The sequence below is a fragment of the Triticum aestivum genome, chromosome 5B, assembly GCF_018294505.1.
Source record: "Triticum aestivum cultivar Chinese Spring chromosome 5B, IWGSC CS RefSeq v2.1, whole genome shotgun sequence".
Classification (NCBI taxonomy): Eukaryota; Viridiplantae; Streptophyta; class Magnoliopsida; order Poales; family Poaceae; genus Triticum; species Triticum aestivum.
The window spans coordinates 665,182,175-665,204,210 of record NC_057807.1 but is presented as its reverse complement, the minus strand read 5'-3'; the positions used below and the strand labels follow the sequence as shown (position 1 = coordinate 665,204,210).

Here is a 22,036-nt window from a genome sequence, read left to right as displayed (position 1 = left end):
GTCAAAACCAAGCACATAGACCAACTGGTAGATGATCTACGCCAAACTTTTGACAACCCGTGGGCTTACGACATACGGCTCAACCCAGAGAAATGCGTCTTCAGGGTCCCTACCGGAAAGCTACTCGGATTCATCATTTCCCATAGAAGAATCGAGGCCAATCTGGCTAAAACTAGAGTGTTGTCTCAGCTTGCAATACCAACAGAACTCAAACATGTCCAGAAGCTAGCAGGATGCATGGCAGCCTTGAGCCGCTTCATATCCCACCTCGGAGAAAAGGCATTGCTACTCTACAAGCTGCTCAAAAAGACCAAGAACTTCCAGTGGACAGATGAAGCAACTGCGGCTCTCGAGGAGATTAAAACACTTCTCGCTGGCAACCCTATCCTGGCCGCACCCAATGTTGGCGAGCCCATGCTACTATACATCTCAACCACCAATCAGGTGGTCAGCGCGGTGCTCGTCGTTGAGCGGGAGTCTGAGGGCCACAAGTTCCAATTCCAGAAGCTGGTCTATTATGTGTCTGAGGTACTTACGCCATGCAAATCACAATACCCGCACTATCAAAAGATAACCTACATGATTTTTATGGCATCTCGAAAGCTACGACACTACTTTCAAGAATGATGGGTCACAGTGGCATAAGAGGTCCCCCCGAATGATATAATCAATAATAGGGATGCCATGGGTTGCATCACCAAATGGGCCATCGAGCTCCTCCCCTTCGAGATAACATACAATCGATGCCGAGCCATTAAATCTCAAGTGCTGGCCGACTTCATAGTCGAATGTACCGAGGCCGAACTACCCTAGGAGTACAATACATATTCACATTGGACAATGTATTTCGACGGTTCAGAAATGTTAGACGGACTGGGGGCTGGGGTCATCCTAATCTCCCCAACAGGTAACACTGTTTGGTATGTCCTCCAAATAATGTACACGGACTCCAACAATGCAGCCGAGTACGAAGCACTGCTACATGGTCTTTGTATCGCCACATCAATGGGTGTGCAGCACCTTGAAGTAAGAGGAGATTCCAACCTAGCGATCTCTCAAGTCAACGGCAAATTCGGGGCCAAGGACCCCAAGATGGCGGCATACATAAATGTGGTCCTCCTGATATCGGCCTGATTCAAGGGCCTAGAATTTCACCATGTCGCTAGAGACAACAATCAAGTAGCAGACGTCCTCGCCCGCATGGGCACCAAGCGCGACTTGGTTCCCTAAAACATCTTCCTCGAGTGGCTCTTTAAACCCTCCATGGTGTGGCAGGACGACATCACCGGTGCACCATCCAATGAGCCCGCTCACAATGTCTCACCCAAAAATGAAAAGGACGATCATGTCATCGGCGGCTCCGCACTCGAGGAAACGCCTTTCGCTCATGAAGTCATGGAAGTAATCCCACCCTAGACAAAGCCCCTGCTAGCGTACCTCACACAACATCAGCTTCCGGAGGATCAAACCGAAGCACGACGTATAGTTCCGCGCTCTAAGGCATACAAGGTCCATGAGGGTGAACTCTATAAGAAGAGTACCATAGGGGTCTTGCAAAGGTGCATCTCTGAAGAAGAGGGGCGGCAGCTCTTGGTAGAGGTACACGCCGGCATTGGCGGACACCACGCAGCAGCTCGGGCCTTGGTCAACAAGTCTTTCCGAGAAGGTTTCTTCTGGCCTACCGCCCACGAAGATGCCCGGACATTAGTCCAACATTGCGTCGGATGCCAGCCGTTTGCAAATCAAAGCCACATGCCCACCACAGCTCTTCGGACGATACCGATAACTTGGCCCTTCGCGTTCTGGGGTCTCGGCATAGTCGGGCAAATCAAAGGGGGGATGAACAAAAAGAAGTACCTATTGGTCATGGTCGATAAATTCACCAAGTGGATCGAGGCAAGGCCCATCACCTCGGTAGAATCTCGACCGGTCGTTGACTTCTTATCCGAGGTCATACACCGTTATGGTGTCCCCCACGATAATGGTACCAACTTTACCACCCAGGAAGTTAAAGACTGGTGCGGTAGAATGGGCATTAAGCTCGATTACGCCTCAGTGTACCACCCACGAACCAATAGACAGGTCGAACGGGCCAACATGCTCATTATGAGCGGCATTAAGCCCCGCCTAGTATGATCCCATAAACAATCATATTGCCACTGGGTCGAGGAACTCGATTCTGTACTATGGGGGATGCGCACTACTCCTAACCGGATACACACCATTTTTATGGTGTACAGTGTGAAAGCTATCCTCCCATGCGACCTTATCCATGACGCGCCTAGAGTGCGCATGTACGAAGAAAAGGAAGCCGAGTTGGATTGGCAGGATAATCTGGATGCTCTGGAAGAAGAACGGGATATATATAGCTCGAGCTCGATCCGCGTTCTATCAACAGCAAGCACGACGTTACCACAACCGTGAAGTCAGGGCAAAGACATACAACATGGGAGACCTGGTCCTCTGACTCCCCAAAAAACAGAAGAACAAACTATCACCCAAATGGGAGGGACAGTACATCATCGATGAAGTACTCATAGGAGGAGCATACCGCCTTCGCCGTCCGTCCGATGACTGCCTCGAGCCGAACCCGTGGAACGCAGTCCGGCCGTGGCGTTTTTACGCCTGAGTTCGACATACATCCCTACCTTTTTCCTCTTTTTATTTTCCTTTCTTTCTTTTCAACATGGTGAGAGTTCGGTTAAACCGAACCATACCAAGCTCGTATTGTATACATCATTAAATGTAACACCCAGCTTCTCCTAGGGGCTCGCTCAGAAGAGCCGAATAACGTATAAACCGCATTCATACCGATTGCATCCTTCTCAAACATGTTAAGCCAACACGTGCACTTATTTGACTTAAAATCTTTGCCAAGCTGGGTTGTCTGGCTCCTGTGTTTAGCCCTACATTCCTGATTGTTCGTCTAGGGAGTAAAGGGAGCACCTCTGTGATTATTAAGACCGGGTCATCCACAGGACCAACCCGGGCTATATGCTCCTAGTCTAGCTTGGTGAAGCGGGTCTTTACCATAGCCCGTGCCTCACGTGCTCCTTCTCGATAGGACGAAATCTTCCATAATTCCAACCTTCGCCGAGCTCCCTTAAAGCGACTAGCCAGTTCTGCCATACCTTCTGGCAGCACATCTAATGGCCATAATGCCTTCGCCATGCTCTTCATGGCTTTCCGGGCCCTCTCGTAAGTCTTCGACAGCTCCTTTAAAGGGTTCATGTCATAAGTACTTGCTTCTTCCACGGGCCGCCCAGTTAGAAGACCTAACAAGCAGGTGTCGCACATCATCATTAACACATCAATGATACTTGCGAACGAAACTATAAGATTAGTACTCGCCAAAATATGCCACCTTTCAGCAACTGGTTTTCCTCCAAAGCTTGTGCGAGCTGAGTTTTCAAACTCTTAATTTCCTCGACCTTTCGCTGATTCTCTGCCTTGAGCTCATTCTTCTCCTCCTGACTTCGCGTCAGCACTCGTTTTCCAGCTTCTAGCTCCCTACGCAACTCGCTTACAGCCGCCCCGGCTATATGGTGAAAATCGTGTTAATGCATAGAATACACCGTATACCCGTGAAACAGTTTTTTCTACTTACCGAACAACCCGCTGCTGGCTTTTCGAGCTGCATCCAGTTTAGCCTTGGTTTCGACCAACTGTGTCCTGCTGACCTCAAGGTCCTCGGACAACTTTTTGCTCTGTTCTCTTGTGTCCTACAAAAATAATATCATTAGACACCCTTAACTCAGCCGTAGTTGGTTAGGAAACATGATCTGCTTTCAAGCAATTCTGGTTATATACCCGCGCTTTGGAGGCAAAAAGACCGGCGATCCCTTCAAGACCTGTCCGGGCCGCTCCAAGGTACGCATCCACCAAATTAAAAGCACTAAATTCCATAGATTAAAATAGCCTGCGAAATAGCCGCAATAGCTGCACTATAGCCGTCCGGGAGCCTCGCCGCTACGCTATGGCTGCTGCCGCTAAATCCTCCACAAATCCCTCTAAATGGCTCAACAATGAGCGAAACCCTCTAGAAATCATCTCTTCCACCAGATTTTTTTTTTGCTATTTGCCACGATTACCCGCTATGGCGGCCGCTAGAGCTACTGGGAGAGGCCGCCGCAAAATCGTTTCTCCCGCGATTTTAATCTATGCTAAATTCCTGTTCGGCAAAGGCAGTATGATGTAAAGTCTTCCTCCGGCAGCGGTGATTCATTACGCTCTCGACTTCGGAGTTGGTGACCGAAACATCGTCGGAGTCCACTGGAGGCGCACCGGCCGCTGTGTGTTCGGAGGAAGCTCTGGCTTGTGCCAAAGACTTGGGACGGAGCTGCGATTCGACGCACCCGGGGAACCTTCCAATTGGTGAAGAGGCATACTCCTACAAAATTGAGCAAACTTTAGTAAAAGGGTGCTAAAAACAACCCTCACCAAAATTCCAAAATACGTCACCAAGGAGGCAGGTGCTTCCGCTTCGGTGGAGGCCTTCCGCTTTGATCTCCTGTTGGGGGCCGAGGCTGGCGTGGTCCGCATTCCTCCCAAGATGGTCTGACGCGTGGTGCGGCAACCCTTGGGAGCAGAAGTCAGCACGTGGGGAATAGTGCGAGACGAGCGCCCTGTTCGGGAGAAGGTATTCTTTTCACTTACTGTGGAAGAGGGAAGTGCCCCGGGGTGATCGGCTGTCACAGCGACCTTGATGCTGTCAAGGCTCTCTTGATAAATCATACCATCTTCAAAATCAATCGACGTCTCTAGGTCGTCATGAAACCCCGGATCATCGTCACGGGAATAATTCTCTGGTTGAGGAGGGCCATTAACGGATGCAACTTGACGCCTCCAACCCTGTTCAAATACAACTAGTCAAAGTATGGGACAATCCGTGAGCTCAAGACAATAGATCATAGCTTACCCAGTCTGCCGGATTGTATCTGGCGCAACCTTCCCGGATACTCATTCGAGCAAAGTCCGCCTCCTCGCCCTTGAAGAGATCGGCCAGTATCTTGTCCAGAGCCGCCTTATTGTCTGGCCCTTGTCGCTGGTAGCGGGTTACGTCGTTGGTCCCGTTGTAGCACCATAAATGATGGCCCCTTTGCTGCAGGGGTTGCATGCAGCGGGTGATGGCGATGGCCATTAATTCAATCATGGTCAGTTTCCTGCTAGTTAACAGCCTGATCTTGGCTGCCAACGCACGCACCTTTTCACTGTCCTGTTGGGAAGGGCCTCTGGGCTACCAATTGAACCACTTTATAGGCGGGTCGTTCGAGTACTCGGACAACCCTTGCCGGATTGGATCGGTGAGGTTAACATCTTCAATATAAAACCATTCCGAGGTCCATCCTTCGGGATCTTTCTTTGGGGTCCGGTCCCAGCTATCCGCCATACTTCGGCGCCGCCCACCTCGAATATGGATCCCTCTCGGGGCGAGGGACAAGACATAAATACTTCCTCCACAAGTCAAAGTGGGCCTCGCACCTCAAAAATATCTTGCACAGGGCTACAAAGCCAAAGATGTGCAATATGGACCCCAGGGTGGGGTTGTGGAGCTAGATCCCGTAAAACTCCAACAGACCCCGTAAAAATGGATGAATAGGAAAACCCAGACCTCTTAGAAGGAAGGGCACGAGACATACCCTCTCCTCCTTACTCGGAGCGGGGGAGTTCTTGGCAAGGGCACAACCATCGATGGAGATGAGACCGGCACGGACGGGAACCAAATCTGTTGGAGGGAGTAAACATTGCGTCTGCAAGCGCCTCAGATGGAGATGTGAAATTGAACAGCTCGACCAATCGCTTGGGAGTGGTCCGTGCGGACGCGAGGATGAACCTGGGAGGTCAGCCATGGTGCTGGGAAATTTCTTCGGTGTTGTTCCTTGTAAGAGGGGGGAAGTAAATTGTCCCCTACGCCTTTGGATCTAAAAATGGGCGTCTTGCCCTGAATCTGGAAGGATGGGCTCATGGAAAGTCAGCGTTGGGCCGCCCGCCTTCTAAAAAGATGCGCGACGCTCTTGCCCCGAATGGCATTAAACTCTGATGGTCCCACCACGATCTCGAGACGTCTTCGGAGCACAGAATCTTGAAACTGCCCGGGTCCGAACACAATGGTTCGGGTTCCGGATAGGGTCCAGTGAGATTAATACAGCTTCAAACTTAATGGAGGAATGGGAGAACTCGTCTCGCAAACCGATGATATGAAGATTCTAGAAGACAATCCCCAGCGTTGGAGTCAAGTTCGGGGGCTACTGAGGGAGTTACGGATTAAGGGGCCCTCAAGGTGCTGGCCCATCAATATGGGCCGAACTGATGAAGCCGCGTAGCAACGGAAGATCTATGAAGCCGTGGTGTGTCCTCCAAGTCAAGAATAGACATAATATCTTTTCCCCCTTATTGTAATCTATTTCCGGTAACCCTAACCCTATCGGTGTCTATATAAGCCGAGGGTTGTAGTCTTTAGAGGTAGGGCTATATTCACCACATCATCGCCATAGGGTTTAGCTCATGCTGATCTCGAGGTAGATTTACTCTTTAAACCATACTATACATCTAATATAATCAAGCAGGACGTAGGGTATTACCTCTTGGAGAGGGCCCGAACCTGGGTAAACACTGTGTTCGTCGTCCTTTGTTCCCCATCGATTCTAGATCCACAGTTCGGGACCCCCTACCCTGAGGTCTGCCGGTTCTGTCACTGACAGTGAGCGGGCGGGCAAAGGCGATCGAACGAGAGGAAGAAGATGTCGACGAGCTCGAGAGCAAAGTGAAAGGGGATCCGGATTTTAACCCCATCTTTTCCAGTTTATAACCGCGGGTGAATCCGCGGAACCTATCTTCAACCGTTGATCTTTCAATCCGACGGTTCCTGTCAGCTTCGCGACACAAGGAAAGTGGGACATGTGGCAGCTTCTGGGCCAGGAATCGAGGCGCCCACAACCCCCACCGTTATTAGGCGAGGACGTGCGCGCGAAATTTTGCCGTTTGAGTTAAAACTCAAATCATCCATTGATGCCGCTAAGGCAACTGTCAGACATGACGTACTGGCAAGTCAAAACGTGAGAGCACAAAGACATCCACTCGGACGACCAACCATCTACTAGTGGAAAGTCACTTCTTTCCAAATTGCGTAAGGGTGAGTTTAACGTTCCTCTGCAGGTCTATTTGGTCCTTTGTCTAGGACCCAAAACGTAAAACTCATAAACTTGGACCTGAAGACGGCTTGTATCGGCGTTCCCCCGGGTAAAGAATGGCATCTTTCCGGAGAGTTAGTCCATGCGCTTATCTTGCCGCTCAGTTTTATTGGCACATCCATACTCGGATCTCTAGTCAGCCTCCTCGGGGAGATGGTCGAGTGCCACCAAATTTCTCTTTACAGTCGACGATCCCTGGTCTTTCGGGAAGCACCAGTACCGGAATCCATTGATATTCCGTATCTTGGTTGTTCGGGAGCTTGATGACGGTTGTTGGGTACTGTAATCACTCGGACCAAATCGAGTCTTTCACAACCTCGTTCTACGAAATCCTAACCGATTTGGGGGCTAATGTTGGGGACAACCATAATAGGTAGGCCCACGAAACGAGCTCACTATACAAGAGAGCAGGGCCCAGAAAGCAGGAACAAAAACCTCGGAACGTTCGATCTACTCGGACAAACCTTCAAGGCTTCGGTCACTTGGACGACATTCAGACCCTCGGTCACTCGAACGCTCCATGATCATTTGGACATGTATGCACTTAGCTCGGATGAGGGAAGACAGACGGTCGTCGACAGAATCCAGAGTGATAGAAGACGTGCAACCTCGAGCATTACCATCATAACATCCGTCAGTTACCAATTGTAGTGATTATCATCAATGTATTCATTCAGAAGTACCCCCCCCCCCCCTTAATAGAGGAACCCAAGGATCAGGCGCTCTCTATATAAGTCACCCCCTAACTCTAGGACTAGGGTTCACAATAACTTCTAATCCTCAAACAGAAGAAGAAGAAGAAGAATTCCAGAGCTTGAGACGTAGGGTTTTACCTCCACCTCGAGGGACCCAAACTTGTAAAACTTTTTTCATACTTGTGCCGTAGCTAGGTCTAGCCTCGATTCGTACCCCTACTTACTACCGTCAGATTCATTCTCACAACAATAAGCGAGACACAAGCCTAGACTTCATGGCCCCTAATTTGATTTTTTTTCCTGGGGCCTTTCAAATACCAGGACCACCCTTCTATACCTCCAGTGGCATTCTGGCCTTCTGGGTGGGGAAGAGCCTCTACAACCAGCACCTCTGGCGGTGGCTGGAACGGCACGTCCCATTCATCAACCCGTTCGTCGCCATATATATTGCGGACCTGCACCCCTACTTCTACTGTGAAGTGGAGGCAGGCCACGCCACTCGAGCGACGCCTACTACGTGGAGGTGCTAACGTACCTAAGTGTTGCGAGCTCGCCGGAAGGCCACAACTTTTTGCTCGATCGGCCACCATGATGGCCAGGAGGTGGCCGACGAATTCAAGGGCGTCACCATGTAGCCAATGTGCTTATGAATAACCTCACCAACTCGACCTGAATGTACATCCAGTAGCATTCCGGGTGGGGAGGAGCCTCTACAACCAGCACTCCGGCGGCGGTTGTGGCAGCAGTTCCCGTCCATGGACCTGTTCGTTGCCATCGACGTTGTCGCTAGGCCAGTGGACCTGCACCCCTACTCCTAGTATGACATGGAGGCTCTCGTGTCCTTCTCCAACCGTAGTAGCTCTCCAAGACCTTGAAGACTCCCCCAACAAGCTGCCCCCGAACCGGACCTCTTCGCTGCCGGCACCGTGAGGGCTTTGCCCGACGACGCACCCTGACGGCGGTAAGATGGGAAGACGGCGGGAAGTCGCTAGGGTTTTCACAATCGGCTAAATGATATTGCATCAACTGAGTGGACGAATAAATTCGTTGACTACTTTGCCGTCCTTGTCAACTAAGCGATTGTATTCCATCCATTTGGCTTTAACAGGTACAGTACAATTTCCTTTTTCGTTCTTTTTCGAAATGTATGTATTTTTTCCTCTTTGAGAATAAAAGTCACACGCAGTAAGTTTTTATTTCCGCATAAATGGGCTTTGAATTCGGGACTCGGGAAAGCCGATAGGTGGTGGGCTGGGCTGGGTTAGTAGGCCGCTGCACCCGTGAACTTTTCTCTCTATAAAATGTAAGCTCCCGCAGTTTTTCGCTCAAAAAAAGGTCATCCCGCAGTCTGTCTCCACCGCAAATAACGGCGGCGGTCGGAGCCGAGCCAGCGACAGAAACGAGGAGAGGCGCCGCCGGCGACTTCGACCCGCCCCGTCTCCGACCTGGCGGCCACGCATGATTCGAGGTGAGTCCACCCCTTCCTCTCCATCTCCCCATCTCCTACCTACTGATTTCTTCTCTTTTCTGGCCATCTCTTGACCCCACCTCCGATCCCTCTACTCTACACCGGGTCACCGGCCCTCCTCACTCCCGCCCAGGCGCTGGTCGCCGACCAAGGTCTCTCCTCCAGCAACCGGTCGCCTTTTTCTTTTATTTTATTTTCTTTTCACGATTCCCTTCTCAGTTTCCCGCCTCATAATTTCTCATCTCCGTTCTGCGTACGCGAGCCGATTCTTCCGAAGAGATCACGATCTGGCAGCGAAGATTGTGTGGGACAGTCGAGCGCCGCTGCGGCGCAGGTTCCACTCTGTTCTCACTTCTCAGGCCCCGGAGACCATCGATCATCGGCCGGTGGCTTTCGTTTTCACGCGCGCAATTCGGCAATCGGCATCCGGTTTTGACCGCTTGGGGCCGCGAGGATTGGGCTCCGCGCGCTGGGGATGGATTGCCTGCTTCCTTGGTCCGCTTCGTCGTTCCAGGAGAGAGGAAGGATCTTCACACCATCTCTGTTAGTAAGTATGGAAGCATAGAAATGATATCGTCTTCGACAATGCATCTTCGTCCATTGCTGCTGTCTTGAGGAGAGTCTACCACGAGCACGAGGGGAGGGTGTGGCAACTGGCAACTACTCCCTCCATCCGGAAATACTTGTCATCAAAACGAATAAAAGGAGATGTATCTAGACGTATTTTAGTTCTAGATACATCCCTTTTTATCCATTTGATGACAAGTATTTTCGGACGGAGGGAGTAGCTAACAGGTTGTTTAGGGCCGACTTGTCACCATTCTAGCTGTTCTTCCCTATATAGGTTGTTCAGGTGGGCTTACCGGGAGTAGTCGTTTTCTTTTTGGCTTCATGCCACCATTGTAGAAGGTGGATGGTTTTCTTTTAGAGCGGAGGCACATGTCCGGTCTTAAACTGAGGCCCTTACAGGTCCGGCAAAGTCTGAAAAGGTACTAAAGCGAGCAAACACGAATAAAAGGCTAGGATGGGTTTGATACAAGGTCAAGCATGACCCAAAGCCGTGACACATCGCGCTGGACGACTACCACCTCTGGAGATACATGGGCAGCAAGACGAGGGGCTCCCTAGCCGTCGTTGTCCCACCTTCCCTGAAGCTTCCATAGCTGCAATGGGATCATCAATTTATACATCAAGTCTGCTGTGTATGGGTCTCTTCACCCTTTCTCCTATGTACATATGATCGGCATGCTTGTGCTTCTTTTAGAAAAATATATCATCTAAATTTCATTGTATGTCAGCCTGGGAATGGGGACAAGCCTGCACTGCACCGAAGCCAAACCACACCCATGTAAAATCATCTCACTCCCATACTATACCAACTCAATCCACTGATAAGCGTCTAGGCTCCAAGCCGCCTAATCCATTTCACATTTGTGATTTCAACTCAATCTATTCTCCATTTAGAAACCTTGGATGCCCAGCAAAGCTGTATACACGACTCCCGCCAAACAGTAGAGCTCAGACTGACACTGGTCAGCTAACTGACTCATATGATAATTTCCATAACTGAGTCATGAGTATGGGTGTCCATACAATGGACATTTCCCTTCCATATAATTCTACATGAAACCTTCACTGAGTGCAGTACGGCGGATAAAAAAAGAATCTAAAATAAGGTGCAATATACTAAATTTTCCTCACATGGTATTTCCCGATGCAGCACAATATTTTCACGACAAAAGGAAAAATATAATATAATGAAAGTGTTCTGGAGCATCTCCATGTGTTAATAATACAAAATATGGTGATAATAAAAATCTGATTTAAGGCACTGCAATAGAGAGTGACGGCGACGGCGAAAGGTATCTTCAAATTAGCCATGCCCACAACCAATAGTAGTACATGATGGTAAGCATAGATCTGTTAACAATCGACAAACCTGCCGAAAATAAATGTTCGGCATAGAAGATACCTTTCAGTGAGTACAGTACGGCGCATAAAAAAAGAATCTAAAATAAGGTGCAATATACTAAATTTTCCTCACATGGACACATGGTATTTCCCAATGCAGCACAATATTTTCACAACAAAAGGAAAAATATAATGAAAGTGTTCTGGAGTATCTCCATGCATTAATAATACAAAATATAGCGATAATAAAAATCTGATTTAAGGCACTGCAGTAGAGAGTGACGGTGACGGCGAAAGGTATCTTCAAATTAGCCATGCCCACAATCAAATAGTACTACATGATGGTAAGCATAGAACTGTTGACAATCAACAAACCTGCTGAAAATAAATGTTCAGCATAGAAGAACAATTATTTCTTGACATGGAAAACAGAATTATCTTTTATTCCTACACATATCAGCATTCCAACATGTGCCAGCAAGGAAGGAAGTCTCTTAAGGTGGTTAGAAGAAAAAAAACATGGTTAAAAACTCATGAAACTAATAGCACATGATGGGGCGCATCAGAATTTAATCCAGCAGCAATTTCATTATTTTCCTAGGTACAACAGAATCACTAGTTACCCGTACAAGATAGCAGCACCATACAAAGTGAAAGAATGCATTTCAGCATGGTAGCAACATCACACTACTTGTCATTTTAGCATAGTATCGGCAGGCTGATACAAGATGACCTCAAAATGAGCTTTAGTATCTCCACATGTGTGGTTTGGGATCAGGCCGCAGCACACCAGATCGTTAATCTATGTTGCCTGGATACTTGGATACGTATCGGATATGTGATAAACGGACACACCCGATACATCAATTTTTTTTAAAAAAAACTAGGATACAGGGATAAGTTTGTATATAGATTTTAATTATTAAAAATTATAACAATAAGGAGTTTTGATAGGAAGTGTACCTTTTTGTTGAATTGATGAAGTCTTCCAGCAAATATTCCAGGTTTCCTTTAGATCATCTGACCTTCCAAATGGAAACATGATTTCAAAACGTAGTAATTTAGTACAGCAGTAAATACTAATAACAAATGAAATGGTTAGATACATCATGCTTACAATGTAACCAATGGTGTGTTCAAAAAATATTGTAGTTCTTCATTCAATGATTCATTCATTTTCCTTCGATGGATGATGTATCAATAAAATTGCTTAACAAACAAGGTAATCACATTCATAATTCTCACATCGCACTCACACGCATATCAGTATCCAAAATGTATGGCACCAGTATGCCCACACATATCAAACATTTGTTTCTTTTTTTCAAATCAATAAATTGAAGGATACTTACAGGACACGTATCGGGGCAGTATCTGGCTGGATATGTGTGCTTCCTAAAGTATCTACGCAACGTAGTCAGTAATCTACTGAACCCTCTCCAGTCCAGATGACTTTCTAGCTGAACCCGTTTGAACCCTTGCCATTAGAGAACCACACGAAAAAACAACCATTTGGACCCACGCGAACCCGCCCCAATCCCAGGTTGAGTCATATGCAAGAGCCGTGGTTACAAAATTTTCTTTAGACTGCAGTGCCAAAATGAATTTTGGCTATCTCTTCGCTGATGTATCGTTGTGTGGATATATGCAAGAGCATTATGCCTTCGCTTTGTTGATGTTATGGGCGTTTTTGAGACTTTATATACACCATGTACCAATTACAATATCTCAGTTGCTAGAAGCCATTCCAAACACCAACAGATGGTTACAAATACAAAGGCTTCTCCACACCGCGATTACAGGAGGCTCATTTGGACAACCAGCTTGTGCACTAGTTTGACTGTTTGTCTGGGTGCCTAAACGAGTTCTTTATTTTATTTTATGTTATTTTTCTTTTTTTGTCAAAGGGTTCATGAGTTGGTTCTTTCGGTTCAATCCACTTCCATTTATGGTTAACATGAATTAGATGGGTCCATTTATTGAGCAAATAAGACGTGTTCTTATTATGTTGTTAGGCAAGTTTGTCTATCGATACACAAATTTGTTAAGCCAATTTATTCACTTTAGTTAGACTCGTTAATTTTTTACCTTTACTGCAAACCTAATGACCAACTTGGAATAATTCATGTGTTTTTCACTCCTCTGTTCTCCACTGGATTCCTATTTTATTCCTGTGTTTTCCTATTCCTGCATTTTTTCTATCCTATGAACCAAAGGGAGCCTAATATGTGTCAATGTGATTTGTGACCTCAGTTCTATACTCATATAGTTATATTGCATTATTTATCAATCGGTTTCGCTGATGAAAATGCCCAACTATAATAGACTATCAAATTGCAGAATCGGATCATCTGATGGAGAAACTGAGTCCCACCGGACATATTCCTCAACCTTCACGGTCATTGGATGACCTTCCTATGAAAGTAGCTTGCACGCTATCACAGGGATCTAATGTAACTAGCATGGACTTTCATCCTTCTCGTCATACGCTACTACTAGGTATGATCAAGGTTGCTAATTTACTATATCAGAAAAAATAAATGCAGCTGCAACTTTGCAAGTACAAAAGGTATTTCATGTGATTTGGGTGAATGTTCGGATTCAACACCTTATTGATTTTCTTGTCATGTTTACTGCTCAAATAGTTGGATCTGCTAATGGTGAATTTACACTATGGGAGATCAGTATGCATGAGAGGCTGGTCACAAAGCCCTTCGAAATTTGGGACATGCAAGCATGTTCAACACAATTTCAGGTAACTGAGCACAAGTTAAACTTCTGTATGTAATCTGCTCCTCTTTTCTTTTACTTGTAGTCATGTACTTTGTTTGCAAACCTACATGTTCTGAGAGAAGGGTGTCATGGCTAAAGACTCTTCCATGGCCGTTAATCAAGTTACATGGAGCCCTGATGGAGAATTGATTGGTTAGTGTTAATATTTCAGTCTTCACCCAGCAACTCTATATTGCATTCATAAGTTGTTCATATTGTGCTCCATTGTTGTTTAAGCATAGTTTTTTTTGGCTTTTAGGTGTTGCGTTTACAAAGCATTTGATCCATCTGCATGCATACCGGCATCCAAATGAAACATATCAATTTGTAGAGGTTTGTTCTTCTAATTGCCTTTGAACTTCAATTATATAGATGTTACATGTCATTATATAAAATGACTGTTGTTTTTTAGAAAAGGATAAAATGACTGTTGTTACTAACCCATTCGTTCTCCATGTCAGATTGAGGCTCATTCTGGAAGAGTTAATGACATAGTTTTCTCTCGGTCACGTAAGCAACTTTATGTTGTCACTTGCGGAGATGACAAGCTGATAAAGGTATCTGACATGACTTAAATGGTTATCATCTATTTCCTTTTCGCCCAGCCTGGTCTGCTGTAACTTCCTTCCCATTTTATAGGTCTGGGACATGCATGGGCAGAAAATATATTCGTTTGAAGGGCATGAGGCACCTGTATATTCTATTTGCCCCCATCACATAGACCAGGTTAAGGTGTGTGTCGTCTGAACACAATATTTACGCATTAAGATCTCAGAATGCAACGGATATAGATGGTTGCTCCTTAGTGCATGCTTCAAAAGTTTACTCAATTATAATCGGAGTGAGGCAGTATGAGCCATCATGAGGACGATGCTTGTATTTTGTGCTCTGAGAGAGATTTATGAATGCATAGTTTTTTCAAGCACATCAGCCTTTATCTGGTGTACTGATACATAATTTTATTGTGTACCCTGCAGTTTATTTTCTCAATTTCCCTTGATGGGAAAATGAAGACCTGGCTTTATGAGTATCTGGGAACTAAGCTGGACTTTGATGTTCCAGGAAAATGGTGTGGTGCAATTCTCAATAGTACCGATGGAACTAGGTAAACATAGATGTGTTATTTTGCTCGCTAGAAGTGTTTCGAGTTATCATTGATGTAATATTTACTTGTTGTCGATTTGAAGGTTGTTCTCTTGCGGAACAAGCAAAGAGGGTGACACACATTTGGTTGAGTGGAACCAAATTGAAGGATCTGTCGAGAGGTCATATTCTGGATTCCGTAAAAAACCATCTGGTGTAGTGCAGGGTGTCGTGCAGTTTGATACAGCTCGGAATCACATTTTAGCTGCTGGCGAAGATAACAAAATTATGTTTTGGGATGCCGACAACACCAACATGCTTACCTGCATTGAAGCTGGTGGAGGCTTGCCAGTGAGTTTATGTTCCCTATTTTATTTTTCAACCTTTTTTCTCCGTTTGGTAATCTAACCTCCTGTACATTTTAACAGAGCTTTCCACGGTTAAGGTTTAATAAAGAAGGCAATCTTCCTGCTGTTAATACAGTAGATTGTGGTTTTAAGATACTTGCAAATACTGATGGGCTCAGATCTTTACCGGCTTTTGGTAATGTGCCTTCCGAAGTATTCAGATCGCCATATGAAGCTTCTGAGATGAAGGCAAGCACATATTTTTTGGCCTTCTATTGTCAGGACAGGTTGCGGGTATAGTTTTGAGAAAGTTTCTAACACTGAATAATTTAAATTAATAGGTCTCAGGTCCTCCTATTGTCGCGGGCATCTCTCCTAACATTGGCCAAACTGATCACTTACACACAAAATATCCTGCAAAGCCATCTCAAGTGGTATGCTGATCCAGAAGAAAAAAAATACTTTGACAAGTTTCATATGTTCTAATGCCTCCATGCTTACCTTATCAACAACAATATAAGCATCATCTAACTTTATCATGATGATGATAGAATGGCAGTGATCCAGCATTTGTAAGCGTAGATAAAAAGCAAAGAATTTCAGAAGAAAAGTCTGATAAAGCGAAACCTTGGGAGCTGAAGGAGGTTCAGCAATTTCGTGTTGATACAATGCTAGAAACTGACCACGCCAGCAAGGTTCGTGCCATTATTCTTGATTGTTTGTTAGTACTTCTCATCATGGACGTTTGGAGAAGGTTATCAACATTTGTTGGTCTCCAAGAATGATTCTTATGTGATGTCTGCATGTGCTGAAAAGGTATCCAAGGTGCTCGACGACGACAACCTCCTCAGGGAGATCATCATCCGCGTCGGCTTCCCCACCACCCTCGTCCATGCCGCCCTCGTTTGCAAGCGCTGGTACCAGCATGCCTCTGAACCCGCCTTCCTCCGCCTTTTCCACGAGCGCCACCCGCCCCGCCTCCTCGGCTTCTACATCGAGAACAGGAAGGATTATAACATGGCTTCTATTCGCTTCATCCCGATGCTACCTCAGCCCCCAGAGCTTTCCACCGTCATCCGCACTATGCAGAGCTACGGTTGGGGCTTCTACCATGGCGCCCCGGCCAACTTCCGCTGCTCCCGGAAAGGCAGATTCCTCGTCAGCTTGTACAACCTGGTCAACGACAACAACTTCACAAGTCGGGTGCACAGTCCATTATGTCCTAAGAGAGGCCTGACTGTCATCCCACCATTACCACACATCCAAATCCAGGACGACTATTACTATAGTATGAATGATCTCCTCTTGGTGGAAGAAGCCGACGATGTGTCCTACTTTCATGTGTTGCTTGTGGTTAACATGCAGAGAACAAAATATACGGTGCACGTAAATATGTTGCGACATGGTGATGGTGTGTGGCGCACGTGTCTTACCTTCGACAGAGACCAACTTCTTGATCCGGAATGGGAACCAAAAGCTGTGCTCGCCAACAATAAAATCTACATAGCGAGCACACATAACAGCATTGATTTCTTTGATTTGACTACCTCAAGCATCTCCACGGTTCAGCTCCCACATGGGGTGGAGTATGGCGATAGAGATACCATGTTAGCACCGTCTGATGATGCTTCTGATGTGTATCTCATCCATGCTAAGAATCTTCAGCTTGACATCTGGCTCCACAAGGGGGACAACTGGTTGCTGGTGGAAACCATTTCTTTGCGTGACATGGTTGCTAATTTGAGGATTCCAGGTTGCGAGGTTGAGGATGAGCCCACTGCTCCTCTCTGGATAAACCATGTGGGGTCCTATGCTGAGTTTGTGTTCTTGGAGATGGGCCGATGCGCACTTCACTTAGATGTCAAGTGTAGGCAGTTGCGTAAAGTGTATGATATGGCAGAAGAAGAACTGGATTTGGGTGATATCCATCCTCTTACAATGATTTGGCCGCCCATATTCCCTGATCTCACTAACAACCTTGCAAGGTTTGCCTTTTGTCCTTTAGATGATTTGTATATTGCTTTTGTTGAGGTTACATAGTTTCGCTATATGCATGATTCATTGCACTGTTTTGTATAACCATGGGATTGTGTTAATTAGTATAATAAGATTGATTCTTTAGGCTTTTTAACAGTATAGTATATTACTCCCTCCTAAAGAAATATAAGAGTGTTTAGATCAGTGATCTAAACGCTCTTATATTTCTTTACGGAAGGAGTACTTGTTAAGTGACTAGATAATACTACTTTCCTTAAGATGTCTTGCAATCACTTGTGTAACCAATTTAGTGGACTAATATTACATGGTGTTTAATACCTACAAAACTATAAAACGTGTATAAGAGCTGAAAGTGTCTAGCCTTGTTACCATGTTGACCACTTCATTGTCCTTTAATATTATTACAAAACCTGGATTTTTAGCTTACTGTTTCTTAAATTTGGGTAATTTTTCACTGCCTACCTTTGAGCTGTGAACCCCAAGCTTATGAGATTGCTTTTGCTGAAGTTATGTATATGCAATTTTCTTTTCATATACTTATGCACAATATCATTTGTTTTCTTAAACTTATGCTTGAGTTTGTTAATACTTGTTTTTTAAAAAGAATGTTGCTTAGTGGATCAGATTTTTTCTTGAACACAAGTGGATTGTCCATTTTACATGACTGAGCTTGTGCATGAACCATGGAAGTTTTCATCAGGCACGCATTTCTTCTTGTATGATCAGTTTTTATAATGGAATGCAACTATGAAATGAAGACATGCTAGTCTCCAATATGAGGACATTTAAGCTGTACTAGCTGGAGCTTTCGATAAAAGAAACTATATTGATGGATCAAAGTTGATTCTTTTGATTTACACACATAACATTTGAGTGACCAATGATAATAAAATATTCTGATGCTGAATCCTTCCTATGTTTCCTTGAACCAGGGCCATGTGAAGGAGGGTATGAGGAAGCTTTTGGATGGCCAGCGACAAGGGCGTCATCAAGAAGAACAGGGAGCTGCATGCATTTCCTGAGTAGTAGTTCTAACTGTTTTTGTCATATCTCATTGTGGATTAGTGAGAATGTTATGTAATTAGTGATCGGCAGTCCAGATTGTTTAGCAAGTGAGATGTTTGCTGAGTTGAGGGTGTCAGATTGCTCGGTTGCAGATGAGCCTGGTGGGGAACAGTGCTGACTTTGTGTTCTTGTGGATGGGTCGAGGCATACTCTATCAGATTTTCTATATTGTGCTTTCAGGATGTTGTATAATAGAATTTGCTGGAGCATGCCATCGCTTATACAGGTTTAAGATTATGCATTTTACATGTGACGTTGGCAGGCATATGATTATGCGTGTTTTCAGATCTAGATATATACAATGATGCACCCATTCGCCTTTAATAGTAGATTTTAATAGTAGGGACAACTGAATCATCACGTGATCAGGGTGCTACTGCCCTGTATTTGAGAACCATTTATCCTTATGTTTATGCTTGAAATGATCTCTGTGCTATACTACTACTTTCGTATCAAAATATATGATGTTTTGTTGGCTAAACTATCATGTAAAAACATCTTGGACCCGTCCAGTGGGCGCTCAAACGCCAAGTAGAGCTTCGGAGCGGCCGGTGGAAAAGGAAAGTACACAAAAGGAAGTTGACAACCTTGTTTGCTTTTCAATTTTTGTTTCTTAAAAAAGCCATATTTTTTGAACCAAACATCGAAATTAAGATCCACTTTCACTGCTGAAATCATCGCGATGTGCTCTTCGAAACTAGATCCCGCATGGATATGTTTTGACAAACTTTTTTTTGCAATTTTGTCCCGCCTTTGTGCAACTGACTAGTCGATGTGCAACTACCTGATAGGAATGTGCAACTTCGTTTGTTGCCCAAGCCATGCAGTTTTCAATAGTGGCACCACCCTACTCTCTAACAGTGAAAAATTGCAATTTCATCTGCTGTCCCGGTGCCCTGTCCAACTGCCTGGTAGTCGCCGCGCGTGTGCAGCCCCACAACCGCATTGAAGGGACTATCCTATAAGAATGTCCCAACTCCACGGCCACGCATGAGCGACTATGCACACAAGCACTAGTAGAAAAACAACCTAATGTTTAGCTCTTTAGTCCCGGTTTGTAAATGAATTGGCATTAATGGCACCATTAGTCCCGGTTCGAACGGCTATGCATTAGTCCCGGTTCGTATTGAACCTTTAGTACCGGTGCATGGCACGAACCGGTACTAAAGGGATGGTGGCAGCCTGGGGTCAGGCTGGGGCTCCACGAGCTCCTTTAGTCCCGGTTTGTGACACGAACTGGGACTAAAGGTCTAATCTATGGTGCCGGTTTGTGCCACAAACCGGGACAAAAGGGGTCTAATAACGTTTAGTCCCGGTTGGAGACACAAACGGCACTATAGGGCAATTTTCAAACTCTACCCCCCGCATATCGCCTTTTCTGTTTTAAAAGAAACCAAAAGAAAATGATAAAAACTTCAAAAATTAAAATACATGTGCGACTGCGCCGATGAGAGTGTGCAACTCCATGACTATGCGTGATCACCTCCCACGACAATTTATGTGCGATTATGCGAACGAGATTGTGCAACTCTGTGGCCATGCATGTGCAACTATACCGACGAGAGTGTGCAACTCCGTGGCCGGGCGTGAGCACCTCCCACGACAATTCATGTGCGACTATGCAGATGAGATCGTGGAACTCTATGGCCATGCATATGTGACTATGCCGACAAAAGTGTGCAACTTCACGACCATGCGTGAGCACCTCCCACGATAATTCATGTGCAACCATGCGAACGAGATTGTGCAACTCTGTGTCCATGTGTATGCGGCTATGCCGGTGAGAGTGTGCAACTCCGCGGCCAGCGTGAGAACCTCCCACAATAATTCATGTGCGACTATGTGGACCAGATTGTGCAACTCTGTTGCCATGCATGTGCGACTGCGCCGATGAAAGTGTGCAACTTCGTGACGGGGCGTGAGCACCTCCCACGACAATTCATATGCGACTATGCGGACCAGATTGTGCAACTTTGTGATCATGCATGTGCCAACTAGGACTACTATGTGTGTAACTACAACTACTATCGATGTAAACAAAAAATAGTAAACAATAGATTAACTTACACCCAGATCCCAATTCTCTAAGCAACCTAACATGTTTTAGAGTGAATAGGCTTCAATTGACTTGTTACGGTTGGTGAATTACACACTATCTTCACAATGCCGACAAGAGTGTGCAACTCCGCGGTTATACGTGAGCACATCCCACAGACGTGTGTGTGCGACTATGTGGGCGAGAGTGTGCAACCCCGCGGCCATACATGTGTGACTATGCGAGCGAGAGTGTGTAACCCCGCGACCATGCATGTGCGACTATGTTGATGAGAATGTGCAACTCCACGGTCACGTATATGCGACTACGTAGTTTCTTCATAAGATAGAACAATAAAAGTCTGAATTTTCTGAAAACTTGTAGATGAATTACAAAAGGGGGGCTAGCATGTTCTGAGCACTTAAATTGGAACCATGCACTTGTACTGCACATGCTCAGAAATTACAGAGCACCAAATCGTGTTGAATCCACTAGTACAGTAACTGTAGAGCATCAAATCGGCTGCAAAGCGAGATGCAGCAAATCAGCTGCAGACCTGAAATGAAAATCAACGGAAGAACCAAATCAAGAGCGGCGGCAGCAGCAGCCAGATCCAGCCGAATCATGCGAAGAAGTAGCAGCAGCCGTGCACGGCGACTTCAACTCGTAGCTCGATCCCGCCCGCAGCAGTAGTAGCTTGGTCTGGGCGCGCGGTGACGCGACGGCCATTTCAACTCGCAGACACAGATCCCGCCCAGGGCAGCTACTCATCGCCTTCGGCAGGGTCAAGGCACTGCTCGTCGGCCTGCATGGAGGCCTGGGTGCGTGACGGCGCGGCGCTGCTCGTCAATGTTCGGATTGGGCACGCCACTGCTCTCCCAGCCGTATCCTGCTGAGACTGTGCTCGCGTGCGTGCTCGGCGGTGCACTCCGGTGGCCGGTTAACAGTGGTCGCCGGACCCGAGGAAGTAGTGGACACGCGCGTCCGCGCCTCCGGTGTGTGTATGGCTGGCGGGTGGGTTGGAGTGATGGTTGTGTTGGGATTTGCCAGGGTGGACCCCCATCAGGTGTTTTTTGGGTAGCGCATGTGACTTTTGGGACGATCAGGGGCGCGATCGAACGGTGCACTTTGAAGATTTTAGTAAACATCTTATATTTTGATACGGAGGGAGTAGTTAGCAATTGTACTTTTAAATGGAGGCAGCCGGTACCATTCTTCTTGGACTGTCACCCACACAGTGCTTAGCATTACCATTCTTCACTTACTCACACACATAAAGCTAGCACAGTGATCTGACTAGGACAGTGCAGGGGCTACATGAACCTGATGATGCTAGCAACCTGCTAACGCTACTCGTCTGACTCTACTGTGATACTTCATCAAAACCACATGTAGCAATATTATTATTGAATAGATTAATACTCCCTCCGTCTCAGAATAAGTGAGTCAACTTTGTACTAACTTTAGTACAA

General features: G+C 46.1%; 1 protein-coding gene across 1 annotated transcript; it reads left to right on the top strand.

Moving 5' to 3' along the window:
- Nucleotides 1–13,582: 13,582 nt before the first annotated feature.
- Nucleotides 13,583–17,506, top strand: LOC123115215 (protein TPR1-like; the record flags this gene model as incomplete). The annotated part of the gene is made up of 12 exons (XM_044536440.1): nt 13,583–13,763; nt 13,910–14,019; nt 14,120–14,189; nt 14,296–14,369; nt 14,498–14,593; nt 14,676–14,768; nt 15,014–15,141; nt 15,224–15,470; nt 15,548–15,715; nt 15,808–15,900; nt 16,018–16,161; nt 16,283–17,506. Coding segments are annotated over 12 exons (2,628 nt in total), but the record flags the coding sequence as incomplete, so codon positions are not given.
- Nucleotides 17,507–22,036: the final 4,530 nt, after the last annotated feature.